We start from the raw sequence: 22,214 nt of genomic DNA, 5'->3' as shown, positions 1-22,214 counted from the left end.
TGTAAACTCTAGCTAACAGCATGAGGCTCCCCTTAGGATTGCAGTGTACCTGCTTAGGAGAACATGCAGAAGGAGCCCTGTCTCCTACTGCGGCCTGCAGGGAGATCCGGGGCAGGGTGGATGATTTTGTAAGATATAGATTGCCGGGCTGCTGACGAAGATGATGCCTTTCTTTGTTTTTAATTCGCATATCCTGTAGGTCTCTGGCATTCTGAAGGCTTGACATTAAATCTGTTAAAGGATAATTTACAAAAGTGAAATAAACAGAGTGCTGGTGGCACACACCTTTAGCCCCACACTCGGGGGGCAGAGGCAGGAGGATCTCTATAAGTTCCAGGCCAGCCTGGTCTACATACAGAGAGAGAACCTGTCTCAAAGAAACAACAACAAAAATTATGTATTTACTGCTGGGTGGTGACAGCACCTTTAGTCCCAGCACTCAGGACACAGAGGCAAAAGCAGGTGGATCTCTGAGTTTGAGGCCAGCCTGGTCTACAGGGCAAATTCCAGAACAGCCAGGGCTACACAGAGAAACCCTCCTCCCCACAAAAGGAATAGCTTGTTTTATGAAAGATGTGTATTAATTTGTTTTGATTCAACATGTTAAGTCTACAGGTTGAGTAATGAATAGAAGCACATGTAATTGTTTTCAGCTCAGTTTTGGAAGAAAAATAACACGATAAAAATAACTGCAGTCACAGGAGTCCTGGACTAGGCTTGACGGCCTTCTTGCCTCACTCCAGCCTAAGCTAACACTGAACTAGCATTTCTTCTGTTCCAGTGTCTTCATAGCTACGTTTATACAGTTCCCAAAGGAGGCTGTTTTTGTTTTTTTGTTTTTTGTTTTTTTGGGTTTTTTTTGTTGTTGTTTTTTTGTTTTTTTTGTTTTTGGTTTTTCGAGACAGGGTTTCTCTGTATAGCCCTGGCTGTCCTGGAACTCACTTTGTAGACCAGGCTGGCCTCGAACTCCGCCTGCCTCTGCCTCCCGAGTGCTGGGATTAAAAGCGTGCGCCACCACGCCTGGCCCCTGTTTTGGTTTTTTTGCTTTTGTTTTTTCAAACAGGGTCTTGCTATGTAGCCTACATGTCTGGAACTCACAATGCTTCTGACTCAAATTCCCGAGTGGTGGCACCACAGGCCTGAGCACATCATGCCTGGCCTTGCTCCACCATAACATTTATCTTGTGTGAGCCTGTGCGTGTGTGTGTACACACATGTATATGAAGGCCAGACATTAACATGGAGTATTTTCATCCAACGCTCTCCACTTTGAGGCAGGGCCTCTGACTGACCCCAGATCTCCCCGACTTGACCAGGCTGGTTGGGCAGACAGCTTTAGGAATTCTCCTGTTTCAGCCTCATTATCATTAGAGTTCTATGTGTGTACTACACACTTGGATTTTACATGGATGCTAGAGACCTGAGCTCAAGTCTTTATGCTTGTAAAACAAGTACCTTATCCACTGAAATAGCCCCAACTCCTGGTTTTTGTTAAAGAAAACAAAAACAAAACAAGAAGAAAAGTCACGAAGTAGTTATCTTTGAAAGAAATCATTACAACAATTGGAACCTAATGTTTGCCTTCAGAAAATATGAAAGGTCTGGGGGGTGGAGAGATGGCTCGGTGGTTAAGAACACTGACTGCTCTTCCAGAGGTCTTGAGTTCAATACGCAGCAACCACATGGTGGCTCACAACCATCTGTAATGGGATCTGATGCCCTCTTCTGGTGTGCATGAAGTCAGGGCATTTATGTACATAAATAAGTACATAGATAAGTAAATCTTAAAAAAAAGGTTCTGAAATTACTTATCACCACAAAAGGGAGAAAATACTGAGGAAAACATTAATAGTATAGCAATCTAGTCTAGTGGGTTGGTGTTTTTTGAGACAGGGTTTCTCTGTATAGCCCTGGCTATCCTGGAACTCACTTTGTAGACCAGGCTGTCCTTGAACTCAGAAATCCGCCTGCCTCTGCCTCCTGAGTGCTGGGATTAAAGGTGTGCACAACCACGCCGGCTCTAGTCTAGTGGTTCTTAACCTGTGGGTTGTGACCCCTTTGAAGCTTGAAGGATCCTTTCACAGGGGTCACCTAAGACCATTGGAAAAGGCAAACATTTACACTTCATAACAGTAGCCGAATTACAGTTATCAAGTAGCAATGAAAATAGTTTTCTGGTTGGGGATCACCAGGACATGAGGAACTGTATTAAAAGGTCACAGCATTGGGAAGGTTGAGAGCCACTGCTCTAATCAAAAAGTGAAAATTAGGAGCAGCAGATGGCTCAGCAGGTAAAAGTGCTTTGTGCACAAGCCTGATGACCCGAGTTTAAATCACAGAACGCAGGATGGAAGGAGAAAACCAAGTCCCCAAAGCTGTCCTCTGTGTGTGCGGTAGCTCATGCACCTGTCCACACACAAAAATCAAGATTTCAAAAATTATTGCAAAAAGACAAAAAAATACATCAAAATGTTACATAATACCTAAAGACTTCTCATATCATACCCTGTGAAAATGCTAGTGGCCTCCAGAGGTTAGTCACCTTTGTTAAACTGACGAACATGGCTGTCGTTCTCATCTTCCCTGTCTCCATCTGTGCTCTTTTGGTTCTTTCCCTCCAAATTAACGTTCTTGCTACTGAAATCCTCATCTCTGTGAAACTGTGATTTCATCTTGAAAGGCGGGACAAAGACTTTGGTAGATTTGCCCGAGTGTCTGGTCCTTTCGGTTCTTGTGGCAGAAACTTTGTGAGCCGGTAAGATTGAAACTGTAGGACTGCTTGGAGACTTTTCCAAAGCTGAGTGTCTCGAAGGATGCCCTTTAGAGAGACGCCCTTGAGCAGGTGAGGTAAAATGTGGGCTCTGGGCTCCTTGCCTTTCTTTACTTGAGCTGCATTGGAGAGAGAATACTTCAGTATGCTTGTCTGGCAACAAATGCACGTACTGTGTGTGTTCGTGTGCGTGTGCATTTGTGTGCGTGATAAGAGACAGAGATCGGGTGACTGATTTGCTCTTGTTAGCGTTTACACCATAGAACGATACCACGGCATCCAAGGCTGTCGTTACTCCTCACAAGTGTGGCCCATCCGGCTCTGCACCACACTCTCCTGCTGACCTGCAGGGGGCTTACATCTTCCCTGGAGCCTCACTCTTCCACTCCAATCCCACCTGTCTTGCTTTTCTTTTTTCTTTTCTTTTCTTTTTTTCGGTTGTTTTTCAAGACAGGGTTTCTCTGTATAGCCCTGGCTGTCCTGGAACTCACTTTGTAGACCAGGCAGTCCTCGAACTCAGAAGTCTGTCTGCCTCTGCCTCCTGAGTGCTGAGATTAAAGGTATGCGCCACAACGCCCGGCTTTGCTTTTCTTTCTTCCAGATAGTTATATATCTTCTAGCACACATTTCTAATTCATTCTAAATGAGTTAGTTATTAACTTAACCCCCCCCCCAAAAAAAAGCCGGGCATGGTGGCGCATGCCTTTAATCCCAGCATTTGGGAGGCAGAGGCAGGTGAATTTCTGAGTTCGAGGCCAGTCTGGTCTACAGAGTGAGTTCCAGGACAACCAGGGCTACACAGAGAAACCCTGTCTCGAAAAACAAACAAACAAACAAAAAAATCTTTTTCCTATGCTATACTAAGATTTATTTTTTATTTTTTAAAATCTTACCGGAAGGGTCCAGAGGTAACCGGCTCTAGAGACATTTGGTGTGTGAACAATCTTCTATCTTTTATTACGCCTAAAAAAAAAAAAAACCCACTCTACAGTATTAGTGAAAAGTAAGAAGTTTTAGTTGCCTTATTAAATACACATTATTGTAAATGTTCACAAAACGTTGTTAGACACTGAAGTTTTCACACATTATGGATATTTAATAATTATTGAGTATACTGAACTTGCAAACTACTTATAACAATAAGCCAAATAACCAACATTTCAAACCTCAGAGAAATCAGTTTTAAATTTAGTCCTGGTATTAGTATTCATTACAGTTAGCTCATGGCCGGTGTAGATATCTAAAGTTTGGTTTTACGGAGGTTCAGAAGCAAAGCTTTAGATAGTATTCATTCTCAATATATAATTTACGGCTATTAGACCTACAATTTGTCCACTAATTAGGGATTAACTGAGTAAACTGGGATATAGTCACATGATTGATTACTATGCAACCATGCAAATGAGTAAGAAATCCATTTACATATTCATTCAGCAGCATTCCCTAGGTTTGCACATTGGTAGTGTTATAGCCAGTGACACTTATCTGAGGTGCATTTATACCTAACTGAAAACTTTTCCCGATACCCTGCCGTCATGACTTGAAATATAGTTGGCATTGGCAATTTTTGATAGTTTCTATAGAGTAAGAGGTAGGAAAATTGGAGAATAGCCTGGAGTGTGACTGGGGTGGATTTAAGACTTTCCAAGTATAGCTTTCTGGAGCATTTATGAATGAGTTATGCAAATGTTTTGCTTGCTCAAATGTAAGATTAAAGAATAAGAAAACTGTAGGCTGGAGAATGGCTCAGCACTGGCTGCTCTTGCAGAGGACCAGGGTTCAATTCCCCAGCACCTACATGGTGGCTCACAACCATCTCCAGTTACAGGGGGAATCCAATGTCTTCTTCTGGCTTCCACACAGCAGGCACATACATGGTACACATACATACATGCAGGCGAACTACAAATACACATAAAATAATACAAAAAGCCTAAAGCTGAAAACAAGCGTAATCTGTCAATTCTGCACATGCTGAAATACTTAGAAAGGAAGACGTAGCACAGTGATATTTCTTTAAGGATTTGTAAGGACAAGCAAGAATTGCAAAGAATTCTTTTTTAAATTTATTTTATTATTTTGTGTGCATGAGTGTTTTGCCTGCATGTATGTCTGTGAACCACATACATGTCTGGTGCCTGAGGAGGTGGGGAGTCTCCATGTAGATGCTGGGAATTTAAACCTGGATCCTTTCCAGGAACAAGAAGTGCTCTTAATCACTAAGCCAAGTGCCCAGACCCAGAATTCTTACGCCTCTCTATATACTGTGAATTTGAACCGTCTATGTCTATTCTACAGGAAAGTGATTCTATGGGTGATCTGTGGGACAGAGGCTAAGTGCCCACAATGATCTTTACAGGCCCCACCATCAGCACTGCTACATACACCTGTTCACTGTACAAGAGAACATCTGTACAGCTTGTATATCTACCTGTAGAAGTCACACTTATCCTGAGACAACTTATTTTCACAGTTAGGCTGATACACAGTAGCTACTTTATTGCCACAGGATTACCATAGGTACTTGAGAAAATAAAAAATACTAAAAACTCAGATTTGGGTATTCAGTAGTCTTTCTGTCTTTTATTAGAATTTTACTCATCATTATTGGGCATGTATGTGCACATGTGTGTGCACCCATGTATGCATGTTTGTGGGGGGGTGTGTGTGCAGGAGAAGGTGAGAGGACAACTTCCAGAAGTCAGTGCTGTCCTTCTAAAATGTAGTGTGCTGGGATTGAACTCACACCATCAGGCTAGGTGGTGGCAGATACTTTTACCAGCTAAACCACTTCAGCAGCCTGAGGTTTTTCTTAAATAAACAAAATAAGGTTATATCTACAAAGGCAATAGTAAAAATATTTTTGCCTAAGGTAAAATTTAGCTTCTAAGTGAAAATTAGAATTTAAAGAAGTTTGTGTCTGGTCTGTATATTTTCTAATATTTAAGACTTTTGCAGTCTAAGAAATCTATCAGTGACAAAGGTGGTTAAACGTTGGGTAATAAAGTTTGTCAACTTGGAGCGGGGGAGATGGCTCATAGGAAGTGACTGCTCTCCCACATGACCTGAGCTGAATTCCCAACACACAGCTGAAGGTAACTACAACTCCAGGGACCTGATGGCCCTGGCCTCCTCAGGCACTGAAGTCATATATATGGATAATAAATAGTTTTTGTTTGATTGTTTGTTTTATTTTAAATACAAAAAGTTAAGCCAGGTAGTAGTGGCACACACCTGTAATCCCAGTACCTGGGAGGCAGAGGCAGGTGGATCTTTGTGAGTTCCAGGCCAGTCTGGTCTACAAAATGAGTTCCATGAAGCAAGGGCTACATAGAGACACCTTGTCTTGAAAAGCAGACAAACAAACAAACATTAAAAAAAGTAATAGGAAAATCAAAAGACCGCAATGGACTAAGAGGCAAGACATCATCTATATGTAGTAAGTTGAAGGATGGAGTCAAATCATGACTGAGAAACATACACCTCATTTGGTAGCATCAATCATGTGACTGATGAAGTGGTGCAGGTCATTTACCACTTTCATTAACTCTATATTCACTATTTCATAAGCATCTCACACTAGCAATTACAGCTTTGTCAGTGCCCTAGTAGGCATCATGGATGAACCATCCACATTCCAAATACACCAAAAGTTTAACAATTAAACCATTCTGTACACACAAATGAACCAAGGGAAGAAAGTGTAAGAATAACATGCAGAGTACTTGTTCAGAGAAAAAATATCAATAAAAACAAATTACCATCTGGAGTGCTTTTTGAAGGTGTTAAGGACTTTCCTTTACTTTCTATTATCCTGTCAAATTCATTTAATAAGCTTCTTTTGATTGGGGGTTGTCCTAAAAAGAAAGTTCCATACATATTTGTGGTTGTATCAGTTTCACCTTTTAAAAGACTAGATTCCCCTTTTATAACTAAAGTACTGACTTATACATGGTAAACAATGAAACAAAACAAAACCCCACAGATTAAGTATTACACAGTTAAATTTGCTCATACAGAATGTGACCTGTATAATATTTGATGAAGTAAATCTGTTTCTAGCAGGATGGCTGATAATAAACTAACTTCCAAGCCTCACTCAACTATATGGTGGGGCTAGACAAGAAGATATATAATTATTCTGATACTCTGAGTCCACAGCTTGTAAATGGAGCCAATGTCTTTTAAATCACCCACACAGGGTTGGAATACTAGTTTTGAAATTGATCATGATTACCAATGTCAACTGATTTAATAAAGATTCTTTCTAGCCTGAAGCACTACCAAAACATGCCCACTGTAGATTAACTTAATAGTTTCACTAAGTCATTAGACATTTAAATGAGAAATTAGAATATAGCCCAATAGTATTAAGAGCACTGATATTCTCCAAGAGGAACTAGGTTGTTCTCAGAACCCATGTGGCAGCTCGCTACTCTTTGTAACACTTGTCCTAGGGTATCCACTACTCTCTTTTGTCGGATAGTAGGCATGTACATAGTACAGAGACAGACATGCAGAATTCTGAAAAAGAGTAGGACATTACTTACTATTAAACTGTGTTTAGAATATTTGTGAAGGAAGCAAACAAAAACTAGGTTCTCTGCCTAGGTGAGTAACATGTCAGGTTCAATGTTGAGTAACTTATTTTAAATTTTGTGATTTTAAACATGTAATCAATTAATTGATGGATTTTTTTTTTTTTTTTTAGACAGGGTCATGATATTTAAACCAAGCTGCCTTGAACTTAGCAATCCTTCTGCCTTAGGATCTTGAATGCTGGGATTACAGCTATCAAATATAATGCCTGATAGTACTAAATATTTTATCTATAATTGCCTTGTGAGAGGTATTAACTACACATTATAGATATGGGAACAGGTCCAGAGAAGTGAGGCAACAAATGAAGAGTACAGAAACTAAGTAACTAAGTCATACACAATACTAATTAAGTCAGGGGCTATACTAGAAACCAGCTTCTAACTGCCAGAATTAGAACTTCTTTACACACATGGGAAATATTAACATTTCACTAGCTTTGTGGAAAATAAAACTTTTTAGCATAATTTCACAACACCAACTAAAAATACACTAAAGATCCTTAAAATATGACTTGTTGGTACATACTTACAGATATCAAGTTCTAAATCACTGTCCTCTAAACTCCACAGGGGAAAAAAATTAGTTTTTAACACTACTAGTAGCCTACAAGACTATTGAGGATGAATCACTTGAGAGAGACCAGTAGACCAAAGCAAAAGTAAATCCTCACCAACTGCATCAACAGCCACTCCTCCTCTTTTCCTAGTTCTCGAATTTAACAAAGCCTCGTCTTGGGGGCATGTAAACAATGAGCATTTGGCATGAGTCTGTTCCGAATCCGAATCCGTCAGCTCATCATCTTCCATAAAAGCTTTGGCACTCTCCACTGCTTCTGTTTCAAAATAGTTCTCTGACTCTTTGGAGTAGTACTCTCCTACATTTGTTTTCACAGAAACATCAGAAAATGTTTTCATTTCATCAGTTTTTACTTTTATGTTTTGGAGTAAAGTTTGTTCTTTTTCCAAAAGATGAGCCTTACTATGGGATACTTTTGTTCCTAATACCAACTGTGTGTCTTGGTTTCTCCCCATCTGAGAGAGTTCAATAGATTGAGTATTGCCTGAAGAACCACTTTCTTTATAATTACTTGGTAAGCTGGATTTATCATTGTAGGTTTTCTGCAATTTTGAGTTTCCAGGGTATTCTGGGGTTCTGTTTTCAGCACAAGGTTGAGGAAGTACTTTTGATATGTCTTCAGGTATAGGTGAATGCTGGAGAGTATGTTCAGTTCTGATCACATCAAACTCCTCTAACATTCCTTTAACTTTGTGTAAGGCACTTTCTGAAACTGTGACCAGTTTTCCACCTGCAGTGCTAAATCCAGAGAATACAGATGAATTGACACTGCCTGGGAGAGTTTTGGGGAGTGACAATACACCCCGGGTTTTACGCACCACAGAGTTTTCTCTTTTCACAGAGTGATGTGATTTTTCATTACCTTCCAGTGACACCATGGAAGATAACTGTTTAGCATCACCATCCAGCTCAGAAAACACCTGCCTTGCCTTTTCTAAAGAAGCATCTGAGACTTGTACAGCTTTTCCACTTGCTGTGCTAAAAATCCCATAAGAGCGTGAAGGATGGACTGCCTGGGGAGGTTCTCTTATAGATTTACTTGTATCCCAAGTTTCCAAACCAACAGGTGGTGTTGCAGCTTTCTTCAGTCCAGACATACTTTGGTTATGTTGTAAAATTTGTTCATTCTGAGGACAAAAATTAGCCTTATGCGAGTTTATGCCAACATCACCTGAAGAGCTAGGACATATAAAATCCTCTGAATCATCCAATACTTTATGACAGCTTGTCTGGCAAGTGTCTGGTTTACTCTCTCTGTTTTGCTCGACTATTTTATTACAGTTATCTGTGACAATCTCTTTCGTTCTTACAGTTTCTTGTGAATGAGCTGTAATAAACACAGGTGGGCCTACCTTACAATTCCTTGAATGCAGCAGAGATGAGTCAATGGCTAAATCTTTATTTGCATGTGAAGTATTAGTCTCCAGTTTCTGAACACAATCTTCATTTATAGTTTGTGGGTGTAGATTTATTTCTTTTGTAGCAGATACTCTGGGGGAAACGGTATTGCCTTCAGCATTCTTCATGTCTGGCGGAATGTCAGAATCAATTTTATTTTTTAAGAAATATCCTGAATCATTATGCATGTTATCACGATGACAAAAACTAGAATGGGTTAGACAGCTGTGACATACTTTAGGGTCACTAAAGAGGGTTGACACTTGGTTTTCAGAGACATGATTTGTATCAATTTCAGTTCTGATAATGAGTAAACTATGTTCATATGAGGCATTTCCTGCAAAATCTTCTGTATGTTCCTTTACACATTCAATTTTGATAGTATTTCTTGTTCCAAGCTTATCACCCTGTTCTCTAAGCCATTTTCTGCCTTCGGATAGAGAAGACTCTCTGACACACGTTTTCCTACTGTCCTTCGTATATGCCAAAGCAGAATCTTCAGTGACTGGGTAAGAGGACTGGCAAATACAGCAAATTCTAGGATTCCTTTCTATATTCTTTTCTGTGTTTTCTTGTACTTTAGAAGAGGTACCATTTGATGTTTTGGGATTTTCAGTTTGCCTATACATATGATAATTTTGCTGGGGTAGCATTTCAGTCTCCTTAGAGACAAAGTTCTGCATTTCTTCATATTTTGAGGCAGTTACTTCAATTTTCTCATATGCTAATCTAAGTTCTTCTTTATTGTCCTCACTGTCCTTCAGGGGTTTTGATCCTTGATGACTAAAACTGGCAGTTTTCCTAATATATTGTGCCTCATCAAAAAGGTTTTTTACTTTGTCCAAAGATTCCTGCATAATTTTGACTTTTTTCCCACTAGCTGTATGAAAGCTCAACAGAGTAGGTTCTTTGATACTTTCTATTTCATATTCACGATGCTGCTGAGCTGGTAACTGACTGACAGTTCCAATTGGGAAATGGTCTTCAAATACCTTTTTAATACTGATTGCTTTCTTGTGACATGAAATATGCATTTTGTCCTTATTTATGCCACAAAGAATTTTAGAATTCAAAGAATCTGAAATGACAGTCAACTCATCGGTTTCCTGATTAAAAATATTCACACTTTTATTTAATGACTCTTTGGAGACTCTGATATTTTTCCTGCTTGCAGTCTGAAAGGATATATTCAACTCTTTTATATTTTGTTCCATCTTATCTGAAGGTAATTGTTCTTTATCTGAAGATTTCATACATGTTTCCTCAGCTTTCATAATTTCCAAACATGTTAAATCTGAAATATTTTCCTTAATTTGTGTGTTTTCCTCCCTCACATATTGGGTACATGATTCAGGACACTTGTTGCCTTGATCAGCACAAGGTAAATCACTGTCACCTTTATGAATATAAACTGGGCCACTTGTACTTGACTTACTACCATCAGAGTTTTCTAATTTATAAGTATTTCTTTGAGAGCTAGTATAGTTATCTTCATGTTTTGTATTCTTTATATATTTTTCAGGATTTTTGCCAACAAAAATACAGGAAGTCATTTCAATATTATTTTGTAATGTTACTTGGCACTTACTAGATTTCTCATCAAAACTTTTATCAGTGTTTTGTTTCTCTATCTTAAACACTGAAGCAACAGAATCATGGTGTGCACTTGAAGAGAATCCTCTTGGTCCTACTTTTGCTGAAGGTTCCTCATTATTTTCAATGTCACTGAACATTTTCATAGCTTTTCTCAGAGCCTCATTAGACACACTAAGTTTTGTGCCAAGAGCAGAACAAAATCCCCCAAACTCCATTTCATTTATATTTGGTAAAAAACAAGATGTATTTTTGTTACAATTGTCTTCTAACAGGTGAGGAAAGCTTTGTTTAACTCCAGCTGAACCTTCAAATTTCTTGCTGTGATCTGTCTGACCTACAGAGGGATCCACTGGGAGATGAAGCTCAACATCTTTCCACTCCTTAGAAGCGGTACTTACAACCACCACCTGGTTTCCAGGTACTTCAGATGTATTATTCTGTGCTATGTAGCTTGGCTTTCTGAACTGTGTGAATTCAAACTGACTTCCTGATTCTTCCAAGATAGTAGACAGTTCTGTAATTTCTGCTTTTTGGCTGGGTGTTAAATTATTTGAATGAAAATCTTGCTTTGAAGATAACATCAGAGGTGTTGTGTCAGTATCTTCATGAGAAACAGATGATTGACTATGAGACTGTGTAGATACAGTAGTAACTGATTTCAAATCAAATGTATGAGGTTCACTTAGTTTCTTCTGGTTTGCTAATGGAACAGTATGAACAATGTCAATACAAGCTAAACTAGTAGGATACTGTTCTTCAATATCTCTGAAGAACATTTTGCTTTTCTTGACATTATGCTCTGAAAGTTTTATTTCTTTATTGGAAGCTGTTCTGAAGCTACCTCCAAAATCATGGTTCAAGAATGGATCCAAGAACCCCGACCATTTGTCTGAATAATCATTGTTCCTGTCTGATTTCATATTCAAAGAGGAATCTGACTTGAAATCTTTGTCTTTGGTTCCTTTCTGATGCTGCTCTATATTATTTCTGTTCTTCTCTGTATAATCATGGACCACAGCTAATGAGTCTGAGCCCTTTGTAGTCAACACCTGGGCTGCATGCTCATCATCTACATCTCCATCTACTGCCATGGGAGAGTTCTTGAGACTAGGCCTTTTTGTGAGGCTGAGGTGGTCTTCCTGGAGTTCCACAGTACTTCCTAAATCAGGCTTATTGCTTTCATTGGTTACTTGAAAAGCAAAATTATTCCCGTTGTCTGGGAAAAGTTCTTCAGAGTTCATATTGACTGTTACTTCTGAAATAAAAGGTGAGCCTTTTTGGTTCTTCTGTATGACTGCTATTTTTGCATTTTGATTGAACTGTGACTTCACTGAAGAGGACACTTCTATTATATTTTCATCAGATGGCAGAAGCTCAGGGGTTTTAGAATTTTCTCTTAAGACACACATTTCATTTACCTCCAGGATGTTTTTGCTTAGTTCAATATTATCTTTACAACTCTCACATTGCAATTTCTCTGGCATTTTACACATTTTCCTTCTAGAAGCCATGACTGCCTTTGACAGAGGTGGCTTTGAGCTGAGAGTTAATTTAAGAGTATTTGTTCTGTTGTTGTCACCAAGAGGGTTTTCCTGTGATTCAAAGCTAATGCTGCTGAGTTGCACTGCTGAAGGAAGACATGCTGAAAATAAGACCTTTTCTTTTCCATCAGAAACTTTTGGACTTTTTTGGTCATTTTCACATGTTCTTTCTGGCAAGCTTAACAGAAAATCAGCTTCTAGGGCTGTATGTGGCTGTGGTTTTACTTCACTGACTATTGCTTCTTTGTCATTAAGTTCCTGAGATACCAATGCATGAATATGACTAATTTCTTTACTAGTAGCAGTCCCAAAAGAGTTGGTTAAGGATGGCTCTTCAGGATCATTCGGTAAACAGCTTTTTTTGACAGAAGAATCTGGTATACCTATGCATAAGAAAACAGAGTGATAGGACAAGTTAGAGTACGACTAATTGCATCCACTCAGTGCTTTTCCCAAGTTAAAGTGTTTAAAATAAGAAGTACAAGAGGAGCAAAGAGTGACTGACAGATTTAAAACAAATCCTTGAATGATTGCAATTTTGAAGTTAGTAAATTTCTACATGAAGAGCCTAAGGAGCTAGCTTAGTCAGTGAAGTGCCACTGTCATGCAGAACTGAATCCAGGCCCCCAGTATCCACATAAAATGCAAGGTATAGCATAAGTATCTATAAACTCCAGGATCCCTGGAGCTCAAACAACTCTTTGGTACTCTAGTACCAATACCATCAACCTATTCACCATGCTATTTACAATCTCTCACAGGGAGACAAAACTGATTTCACATCATGGAGATGAGGAATGGAACAGAAGCAACAAGTCTCTCTTATGTTCTCCAGGCTGGCCTTGAATTCCTAGGCTCAAATAATCCTCCTGCTTCAGTTTTCCAAGTAAACACCATTTTTAGCTATCTAATTTGTACATAATACTCTAAAGCAGGAGCTAAGCAGTCAAGTTCCTAATGTGTTTAAGAAAAAAAGCTGTCTTAGGAGCCATAGAGCAAGACAAGTGGTACATGTCTGTGGTTCCAACTACTTGGGAGATTAAAACAGGATGATCACTCAAGGCCAAGTTCAAAACCAGCGTAGAATACAAAGAGGGGATGATGGTATGGTGGCTTATGGTATAAATGCATTTGCCATTAAGCCTGAGGACCTGAAGATCCACATGGTGAAAAAGGAAAACTGACTCAGACAAGTAATTCACTCACCTCCACACATATATCATGTGTCATGCACATGCCCACACAAATATAAACACAATAAATAAATGCTACAAAAACAAAGAGCCAACAATATATGGTACCAATTGCCCCAATAAATTTGAATGACATAATTCTAAACACCAAATCCAAAATCTCAACAATGATCTATATAGGTACTGTCTGAGATTAAATGATTCCTAGAATCAGGCAGAGGTGACCCACAGATTTAATCCAAGCACTGAGGGGGCAGAGGCAGGTGGATATCTGAGTTCCAGGCCAGCCTAAGTTCCAAGTCAGCCAGGGCTACACAGGGTTCTCACCAAACCAAAAGAGATCTGAAAAACTACAGAAAGTAAGCAAGTGTTTCTCTTAAAATTAAAAAAACAACAACAACAACAAAAAAACAGAAAAAACTTATATTCAAATAAAAGAACTTAATCTCATCCTAAAGACTATATACATAGAAGAAAAAAAAAGAATAATACCTGAATTTACATTTGTAAAAGTGAATGGTACTTCAAAAGCACTTGCTTCAAGCTGGGCTGAAAGGTTAAGCTCCAACTGTCTGTGTGTCTGTAGTTTTTTTCCTTGAAGAGATGCATCATCACTTACAGAGTAAATAAACTTTCTTCTTTTATTTTTTAGAGTGGATATTAAACCTGCAGTTTTCACAGTTGCAGAAGTGTCAGTGAGAGTGGTTGGCCAGCTCCCAGTGTCAACTGAACTAGGACATAAAGAATCCTCTCTCTGTGAGCATACAGTAAATAGTCCCAATCCACCTGCAGAGGCTTCATGTTCTTCTGTAAAGGTTGAGTTGGTCATACTATCTAAGAAAACAGTACCCAAAGTCTCTTCAAGTGGCTCTCTCATCTTGAATATAGACTTCCTGATACTCGGAGACAGACAGGCTGCTTGACTTGTTCTAGACACCATTTGCTTCCCTGCAATGGAATCTTCATATGATTCAAGATGCTGTCCTTCATGTTCTTTATCTACCACAGTCACCTCACTGAACATCTTTTCTGGTTCTGGAAGACTAGAAATATGTAAAGATTTTTCTGAAGTAATAGAGCCAGTACCTTCTTTCTTCATATCTACGAAGTCTTCTGAAAGATTTTGGTTATGAGAAGAAATATGAAGTAAGGGTATTTTTCCTGTCTGGGTTTCATTTAGCCCAGAAAGGTTTGACTGAGACCATCTACTATCTAAACACTGTACAGCTTCACTGCAGATTTCCTCACTCTGGCTGTAAAAGGGCTTCTGGCTTGTTACACCTGGTTCTAAGGGATCACTCTCTCTTGGTTCCATTTCAAGTACAAATGAGTTTTTATTATCAGTTTGTCTTCTAGCTTCTTCGCTTAATTCATCGGTTCTTGTTTCACTGAAAATTTTTTTCCTTGTCTTGCCCATTCTCATTTTCTGTAGATTTCTGGTTCTATGCTTAGGAAAACATAATGAGAAACTATCTTCTTCAGAAGTATCAGCTATCTCCCCATCTTCTAGAATATTTGGTATTGGCTTTCTAAGGTAGTCTTTGAAGCTATTTCTTTTGCCAGATGAATCTCCTAACATTTTCCCCAATCCTGTTAAAATTTAAAACAAAAGCACATTATAACATTTACAATGCAACCATATTCTTCCTATTATTCTCATAATTCTTTTCAGAAATTGCTCACATTCAATAATACACAGGTCAGCAGTAAGAGGTTATTCTGAATGCCAGTTCTTTCAGCAAGTCACTCTTCTCCTAAAATCAGAACCCAATGTATTGAAAGTCTTTTTTCATACCCTAATCTTAAATAACTCATTTTTTTTCCAGTTCTATATAATTGAGGGTCACCTTTAATAGTGCTATGTACTCAATCTAGTATTCTAAAAACTATCAATCACAATGTAGTGAGTTAATTCTGTATTACAATTACGAAAAAGAAACGTATCCAGTTAGTTTCTATCTTCTATATTTCAAAGGTTGAGAGAAAGAAAAGCAATGGCATTTCTCTCTAAGAAAAGGACAGTGTCATCAGTTCAGATGGGTAGCTCAACTAAACAGATATACTTACCTTGACTAAAAGCTTCTTGCTGGTTTTTGTTTTCACTGTCAATCACTGAGGGAATAGATCTATCATTCTTTTTCAGACTTTCACTGTGGTTAGAAAAACAGCTTTTCAAAGTCTGCAGAAATTGTGTTCAAAATCATTAATCAGTATAATTCATTATATACATAGATACGTGTTACCAAACAGAAAGACAGAAAAAATTTTATAGAAAGAAATTGCATATAGGATCATGTTAAGAAACATCTCCAAACACTTAGGAAAATTATAAATTGCAGTTTAAAAATTCAGGATAGCTGGGGCACAGTGACACACACACATAATCCTAGTACTTGGGAAGCAGAAGCAGGATGATCATCCCAAGTGTGAGACCAAAATGCTTTAGACAACGATTTTCAGGCTAGCTAGCTAGGGCTGCATAGCAAACCCATCTCAAAAAAAGTTAAAAAACAAAAAACAAAGCAACAATAACTGTGCCACCAAAAACCAAGGAGCTATTGGTAGTTGACAGCTACTGAGGAAGGGAGAGTTACCTGGGGGGAAGGTATGGCCACTAGTCAGCTGCCCCATTCTCCAGTGCCCCATACCCATATGCACCAAGGGGCGCTAATTGGATTCAGGGGATCATTTTAAAAAGAACAAAATACATGAAGTTGAGAGTAGGTCACATTGGGGAGGATCATGAGGGAAGTTGGAGGAGGAAGAGAGGGTGAATATGATCAAAATATATTACATACATGAGTGGTCACCAAGAGAATCAACAAAATACTTTTTACAAAGCTTAAGCACCACTACCAAAACAAATTCAAGTGATGACATTCAGAGTGAGTAATACGGAGAGTACACCAGCCTGACACTGACTTACAGTGGGAGAGTCGGCAGGCAATGCAGTGCTCCGTGCTTCTTCATCTCGGGCTGTAAAACAACAATTAAATTTAGCTATAGTAGATTATATATTATACACTAAAATCAATACACAAACATACTTCTTCAGGAACCCCCCCCCCACACACACACACACACACACAATCTGAAAGTGTGTGACCAAAGCCAGCAATGAGAAACGCCAACATGGTCTAACTTGTCATACTGTTTGTTTTTTTTTAATAGACTTATTTATTTATTTGTTTATTTATTTATAACAGCTCACACGCTGCTTTCAGACACTCCAGAAGAGGGCATCAGATCTCATTACAGATGGTTGTAAGCCACCATGTATTTGCTGGGATTTTGAACTCAGGACCTTCAGAAGAGCAGTCAGTGCTTTTAACCACTGAGCCATCTTTCCAGCCTCTTTTCGTTGTTTATATGAATAATAAAATAAAAAGGCTGAAGGATAAGAAGTGATTAGCATTAATTATGCCTTCCATCTTTATCATTGTCTAAATAGAGGCTAAAGGCTCCCAAGGAGTCTTTGAAGATATAACCTTATAGATCTTTCATCTACCCTTATAGAGAACATAAAGCTAGTATCACCAGACCACATTAAGAAAGAGTGGGACAAGCGGGATGTGGTGGCGCACTCCTTTAATCCAGCACTTGGGAGGCAGAGGCAGGCGGATTTCTGAGTTTGAGGTCAGCCTGGTCTACAGAGTGAGTTCCAGGACAGCCAGGACAATACAGAGAAACCCTGTCTCAAAAAAACAAAAGAAGAAAAAAAAAAAGAAAGAAACAGTGGGAAAAGCCGGGCACGGTGGTGCACGCCAGCAGATCCTGAGTTCAATTCCCAGCTCACAACCATCTGTAATGGGATCTGATGCCCTCTTCTAGTGTGTCTGAAGATAGTGGCAGCATACTCATATACATTAAATAAATAATTCTTTTAAAAAACAACAACAAAAGAAAGCCCAGTCAATTCTAGCTAAATGGATCAAAACTAAAGTTATTTGGCTAGAATCATCAAACTCTAGTTTGAGGGCTGGCAAGATGGCTTAGAAGGTAAAGGCGCTAGCTGCCAAGTCTGATACCCTAGGTTGGATCCCTGGAATGCACATGGTGGAAGAAAAGAACCAACCCTGTTAATTGTCCTCTGACCTCCACACAAATGCTGTGGCACTTGCACATGGCCATACTTGCATACACACAGAATAAAAAACAAACCAACCTAAAATACTAAAAAAACTATGGTTTGAATATAAACTCATAATTTGAGGATTACCAGTCATACACATACCTTATGAATGAGCACACGTACATGACATGGTTATATATTGTGGATAAATGTGTATGAAGTTATCATATATAGATGATAGACTGCTAAAATATGTGACACTTTGATTGCATTTTAAATAAAACACAAAAAGTTATTCTACAAACACTTATCACACGTAATATGTGTTTTCATATTTGCTTACATGTTTAGCCTTTATTTTTATTTTCTGTATATGGGTGTTTTGTCTACAAATACGTATGTACATGACATGCATGCAGGAGTCTATAGAGGCTAGAGGAAGACACCAGTTCCCCTGGAACTGGAGCTATGGACATTTGTGAGCCACCACACGGGTGCTGAGAACTGAACCAGGATGCTCTGCAAGAGCAGCCAGTGCTCTAACCACTGAACCATCCCTCCAGCCCTTCCACATTTTCTTTCTAACATAAGACTGGAGATGACAACTCAGCAGCCTTCCTCCAGCTCTTCCTGTCCAGTACACGTTTGTCACTATTACCTATGAGCACAGTGGAAGTAAGGGTTGGTGGTGTAGCTAATGAACTTGTCCAAGACATATCAGGATCCACTTCAACTCCCAGACTCTCAGAAATAGGTTTTGGTGTCTGACCCTACAAAGAAAGACGGCCGTTAATTTACAGAAACACTGACAATTAACTTTTCATTCACACTTTCATTTATCACTTACTTAATGCCTCTGTGAAACAGTATGCAAAGTACAGATCTCGATTCTCAAGTCAAAGGGATAATACACACTGTCCCATTCTCAACTGATATACCATAAGCAGAACATTTACCTCCTCGAGTTTTGGTGTATAAAATAAACTTCCAGATACCACTGTGGGTGAAAAGACAGAAAATCATTAGATCTTTATTAACATTTCTAAAACCTACAAATGAAAAGCATAGGGCTGGAGACATGGCTCAGCACTTAAGAGCACTGGCTGCTTTTGCAAAAGGCCTGTATTCCTAGGACCTAACACAGGCAGCTCACAACCACCGGTAACTCCAGTTTCAGGGGATCTCACTTCTGGCCTCTGGACACCAAGGCATACATGTAGGGTATATACATACACATTGGCAACACACTCACAGGACAACTTAGATGTAAATAAGGTCTCAAAAGACAACAAAATAAGAACATTTTCTGTGCCCATACCTGGCTTTTCTCGTGGTACTGGCTGTGTGCACCGCAGAGTAAGAGGGCTAGACAAAAAGAAACAGTGGCCTTGGGTTAAAAGGGGAACAGCAGTAACAAAGAGACTACTGAGCACTGAAGCACAGTAGGTTTATGGTTTTGGAGACAAGGGCTTGCTATGTTAGCCTGGGCTGGCTTTGTACTGCGTGAGGATTTCAGGAGTGGATTACCAGACCTGGTTCAAAGTTTCTAACATAAAAATTACTAAATTAAGGAATCTATTACTTTTTATTTAAAAATAGAAGTTCTTCCAGAAGGTACTTGGCCAAAACAATCTGCATGACAGCTTATTTCTGTGAAATAAACACATGCAAGAAAATGTTTTATTTAAATACATTTTAATAACAGCTATGCATGATGACGGTTCATGACTGAATACCCAGCCTTGTGGGAGGCAAAGGCTAGAGGATTCTGAGTGCAAAGTCAGATTGGACTGCTTGAGACCAGGCCCTAAAAACAAACATTTAACACATGTCTTATGTACTTATAAAATATACATCAGTCTCATCATACCTTTCACTGAGACAAGATTTCAGAGGCGGACTGGTGACATCTACCACAGGGTCCACTTTGGTCTTCTTCTTGCTGTGGGTCTTACGTTTACTACTTGCAACAGCCTTCCCTGAAACAATAAAATAATCCAGGGAGGCTGCAGACACTGTACATTTTGAGCTTTTACTTTTTGAACTTAAGAACAGAAAAAAAGAATGTATAGGGAGCTGGGGCCTCCTACAGAGATGCATCTCAAGGGAGGGTGTGCACCCTATGTATGACATCATGGAAGACACCTAGTCCAACCTGACTGTCCTACTGTGAAAGGCTTTTACCATTCAGTTTCAGATTCCTGAATACAAGTGGGAAAGCAAGGCTTTGTGATTGCAACCTCCCCTGCCTCCTTCCTTCCTCTTTGGTGTTCGACACAGAAACCAGGACTTTTCAAATGATGAACATGCACACTACCAAACTACACTGGTATGCTGATGGTCTCATTTGACTTGACTGTTATGATGCTATCCTTTTGCATTCCACTCTTGGTTGTAACCCTACCATTTGGCTTCTCTGAAAGAACACTGTTAAACCTGCAGAACTGTGCGCAAGATGTTTGTTTCCCTGTGCACCCCTTTCTTGAGACAGAATCTCTCTATGTAGCCCTGGCTATCCTGAAACTTGCTATGTAGACTGGGCTAGCCTTGAACTCATAGAGATCAACCTGCCTCTGCCTCCTGAATGCTAGGATCAATGGAACACATCACTATCAACCAGTAGAGATTCTGTCTTCTGACTATATCCACAGCAATTACAATGCCTGACATGCTCACTGAGCATATCACAAAGCAGTACTCTAAAGAAAAGGGTATACTATGTCAAGGAAGTAACAAATGTTCCTTAAGCTGAGTGAATGCACAACTTTACTAAGCAAGTGTTTATAAACACCTGGCACCTAGGTCAGAATTAAAATACTCATAAGAAATTGATTTAAAAAAAAATCTCTACCCTATAATAACTTGAAGAAATACAGCTTAGTAAATATCAAGACAAGTCATTTTGAATATCAAAGTCATAATTTAGAAAATCTTAGTAGCTGACATGTTAATCATAGGAATAAAGAAAAGAGGCATTTATTAAATACCTAAATTATTTCACTGAACCAAAGCTTATCCCACACTACTTCCACTATCTCCATCCTTCAGTCAGGGAAGAGATGAGGAAGACTGATTTGCAAAATAGAACTCAGTTCATGACAGAGCTGATTTTACACACAACCTTGCCTGAAGTCCCAGCTCATGTACCCTCCATCACATAGCGTGATTTACCCAAGTTAAATCTATGGTGAACTTTGCTTGTTTTTTTCTTTTTTGAGAAAGCATCTCTTGAGTATGTCGCTCTGGCTGTCTCAAACTTGATATGTAAAACACGCTGACCTCAAACTCACAGAGATCCACCTGTTTCTGCCTCTCTAGTGCTAGGACTAAGGGCATGTGCTACCACACCTAGCTAGTTACCTAATTCTCTGAAAGGCGACTGGTCTAGTGGTAGAGCTTGACTTCGTTCTTTGAACATTATAGGAGTTGAAGCAAACTGATGGTAAGGCGGATTCCTCTGTGGTGTTTTAAACAGCTGTGGTTCATAACCCTGGGGCTTATACTCAGATTCCTCTGGAGGTTCAGAATTGAATGGTGGGGCTTCTGAGGAAAGTTCTTCAAACCAATTGAGGCTTGTTGGTCCTAAATCTGCAAAAAAAAAAAAAAAAAAAAAAAAAAGACAAAATCCTCATCGTAGTTTTAATGAATGACATGGAGAAACTCGTGAACAATGAAGATAATAAAGAACAGGGCTGCCAAAGGTGACTCCCTCCGTGCAGTGCCTGACAACCTGAGTTAGACTGAAACACACACTGAGAAATTGTTTTCTCATTATTGTGTCATGGGGGATATGTGTGCGCACACATGTAAAATCAATAAATGCAAAAAGGTTCAAAGATCACAGTGAAGAATAAAGGAGAGGCATGGTTGTAGTCTCCTGTTATTCTTCAGTGGGTCTGAGACAGGAGAACTACAATTTTGAAGACCTTCCCGGCAACACATTGAGATCTTCATCTCAGAACACAAGATGGCTTGGCAGGTAAATGTGCTTACCATCAAAGCTGATGACCTCAGTTCGTGACTGGAATCCACATGGTAGAAGCAGAGAACTGACTCTTGCAGGTTGTCTTCTAACTGACCCACCACCCTGTCCCTACCACGAAATAAATCAAGATATATAAAAAAATAAAACAAACTACTACTAAACAAAAGGAACTTGAAATGTTGACCAACTGGGCATGGTTCTGCATGGGTTGAGGCAGGAAGACCTCACGTTTGAGACTGGCCTGGGCTACAAAAATACCTCACTTGGGTATGACATTACAACGTCATTCTAGCATTTGGGAACATACAGAAGGAGGACTGTATAAGTTCCAGGCTAGCTTGCCTATATAGTGAGACACTATCTTAAAAACTAATCAAGAAAGGGGGTGGGTGGGGGAGCAATGAAGAGAGAGGGAAGGACAGAGTAGGAGGGAAAGAAAGAAGAAAGAGAGGGAGAGGGAGAGGGAGAGGGAGAGGGAGAG

The 22,214-nt window shown here is 39.3% G+C and overlaps 1 protein-coding gene and 1 non-coding gene across 2 annotated transcripts in view; one reads left to right on the top strand and one right to left on the bottom strand.

The window, feature by feature from the left end:
* Brca2 (BRCA2 DNA repair associated) overlaps window positions 1-22,214 on the bottom strand; it is a 45,258-nt gene that overhangs the window by 19,040 nt on the left and 4,004 nt on the right. The window contains 13 exon segments of the mRNA XM_021186935.2: window positions 50-231; window positions 2,543-2,889; window positions 3,664-3,733; window positions 6,532-6,627; window positions 8,043-12,866; window positions 14,169-15,266; window positions 15,744-15,855; window positions 16,603-16,652; window positions 18,407-18,518; window positions 18,705-18,745; window positions 19,067-19,113; window positions 19,619-19,727; window positions 21,109-21,336. Of these exon segments, the coding sequence (XP_021042594.2) occupies window positions 50-231; window positions 2,543-2,889; window positions 3,664-3,733; window positions 6,532-6,627; window positions 8,043-12,866; window positions 14,169-15,266; window positions 15,744-15,855; window positions 16,603-16,652; window positions 18,407-18,518; window positions 18,705-18,745; window positions 19,067-19,113; window positions 19,619-19,727; window positions 21,109-21,336 (7,316 nt within the window).
* On the top strand, window positions 4,216-4,356 carry LOC115063097. Its single transcript, XR_003842981.1, has one exon. It is a non-coding gene; the product is annotated as a U4 spliceosomal RNA (small nuclear RNA).

The sequence above is a fragment of the Mus pahari genome, chromosome 23 (genome assembly GCF_900095145.1).
Source record: "Mus pahari chromosome 23, PAHARI_EIJ_v1.1, whole genome shotgun sequence".
Classification (NCBI taxonomy): Eukaryota; Metazoa; Chordata; class Mammalia; order Rodentia; family Muridae; genus Mus; species Mus pahari.
This window is presented reverse-complemented; position numbering and strand designations above follow the sequence as displayed.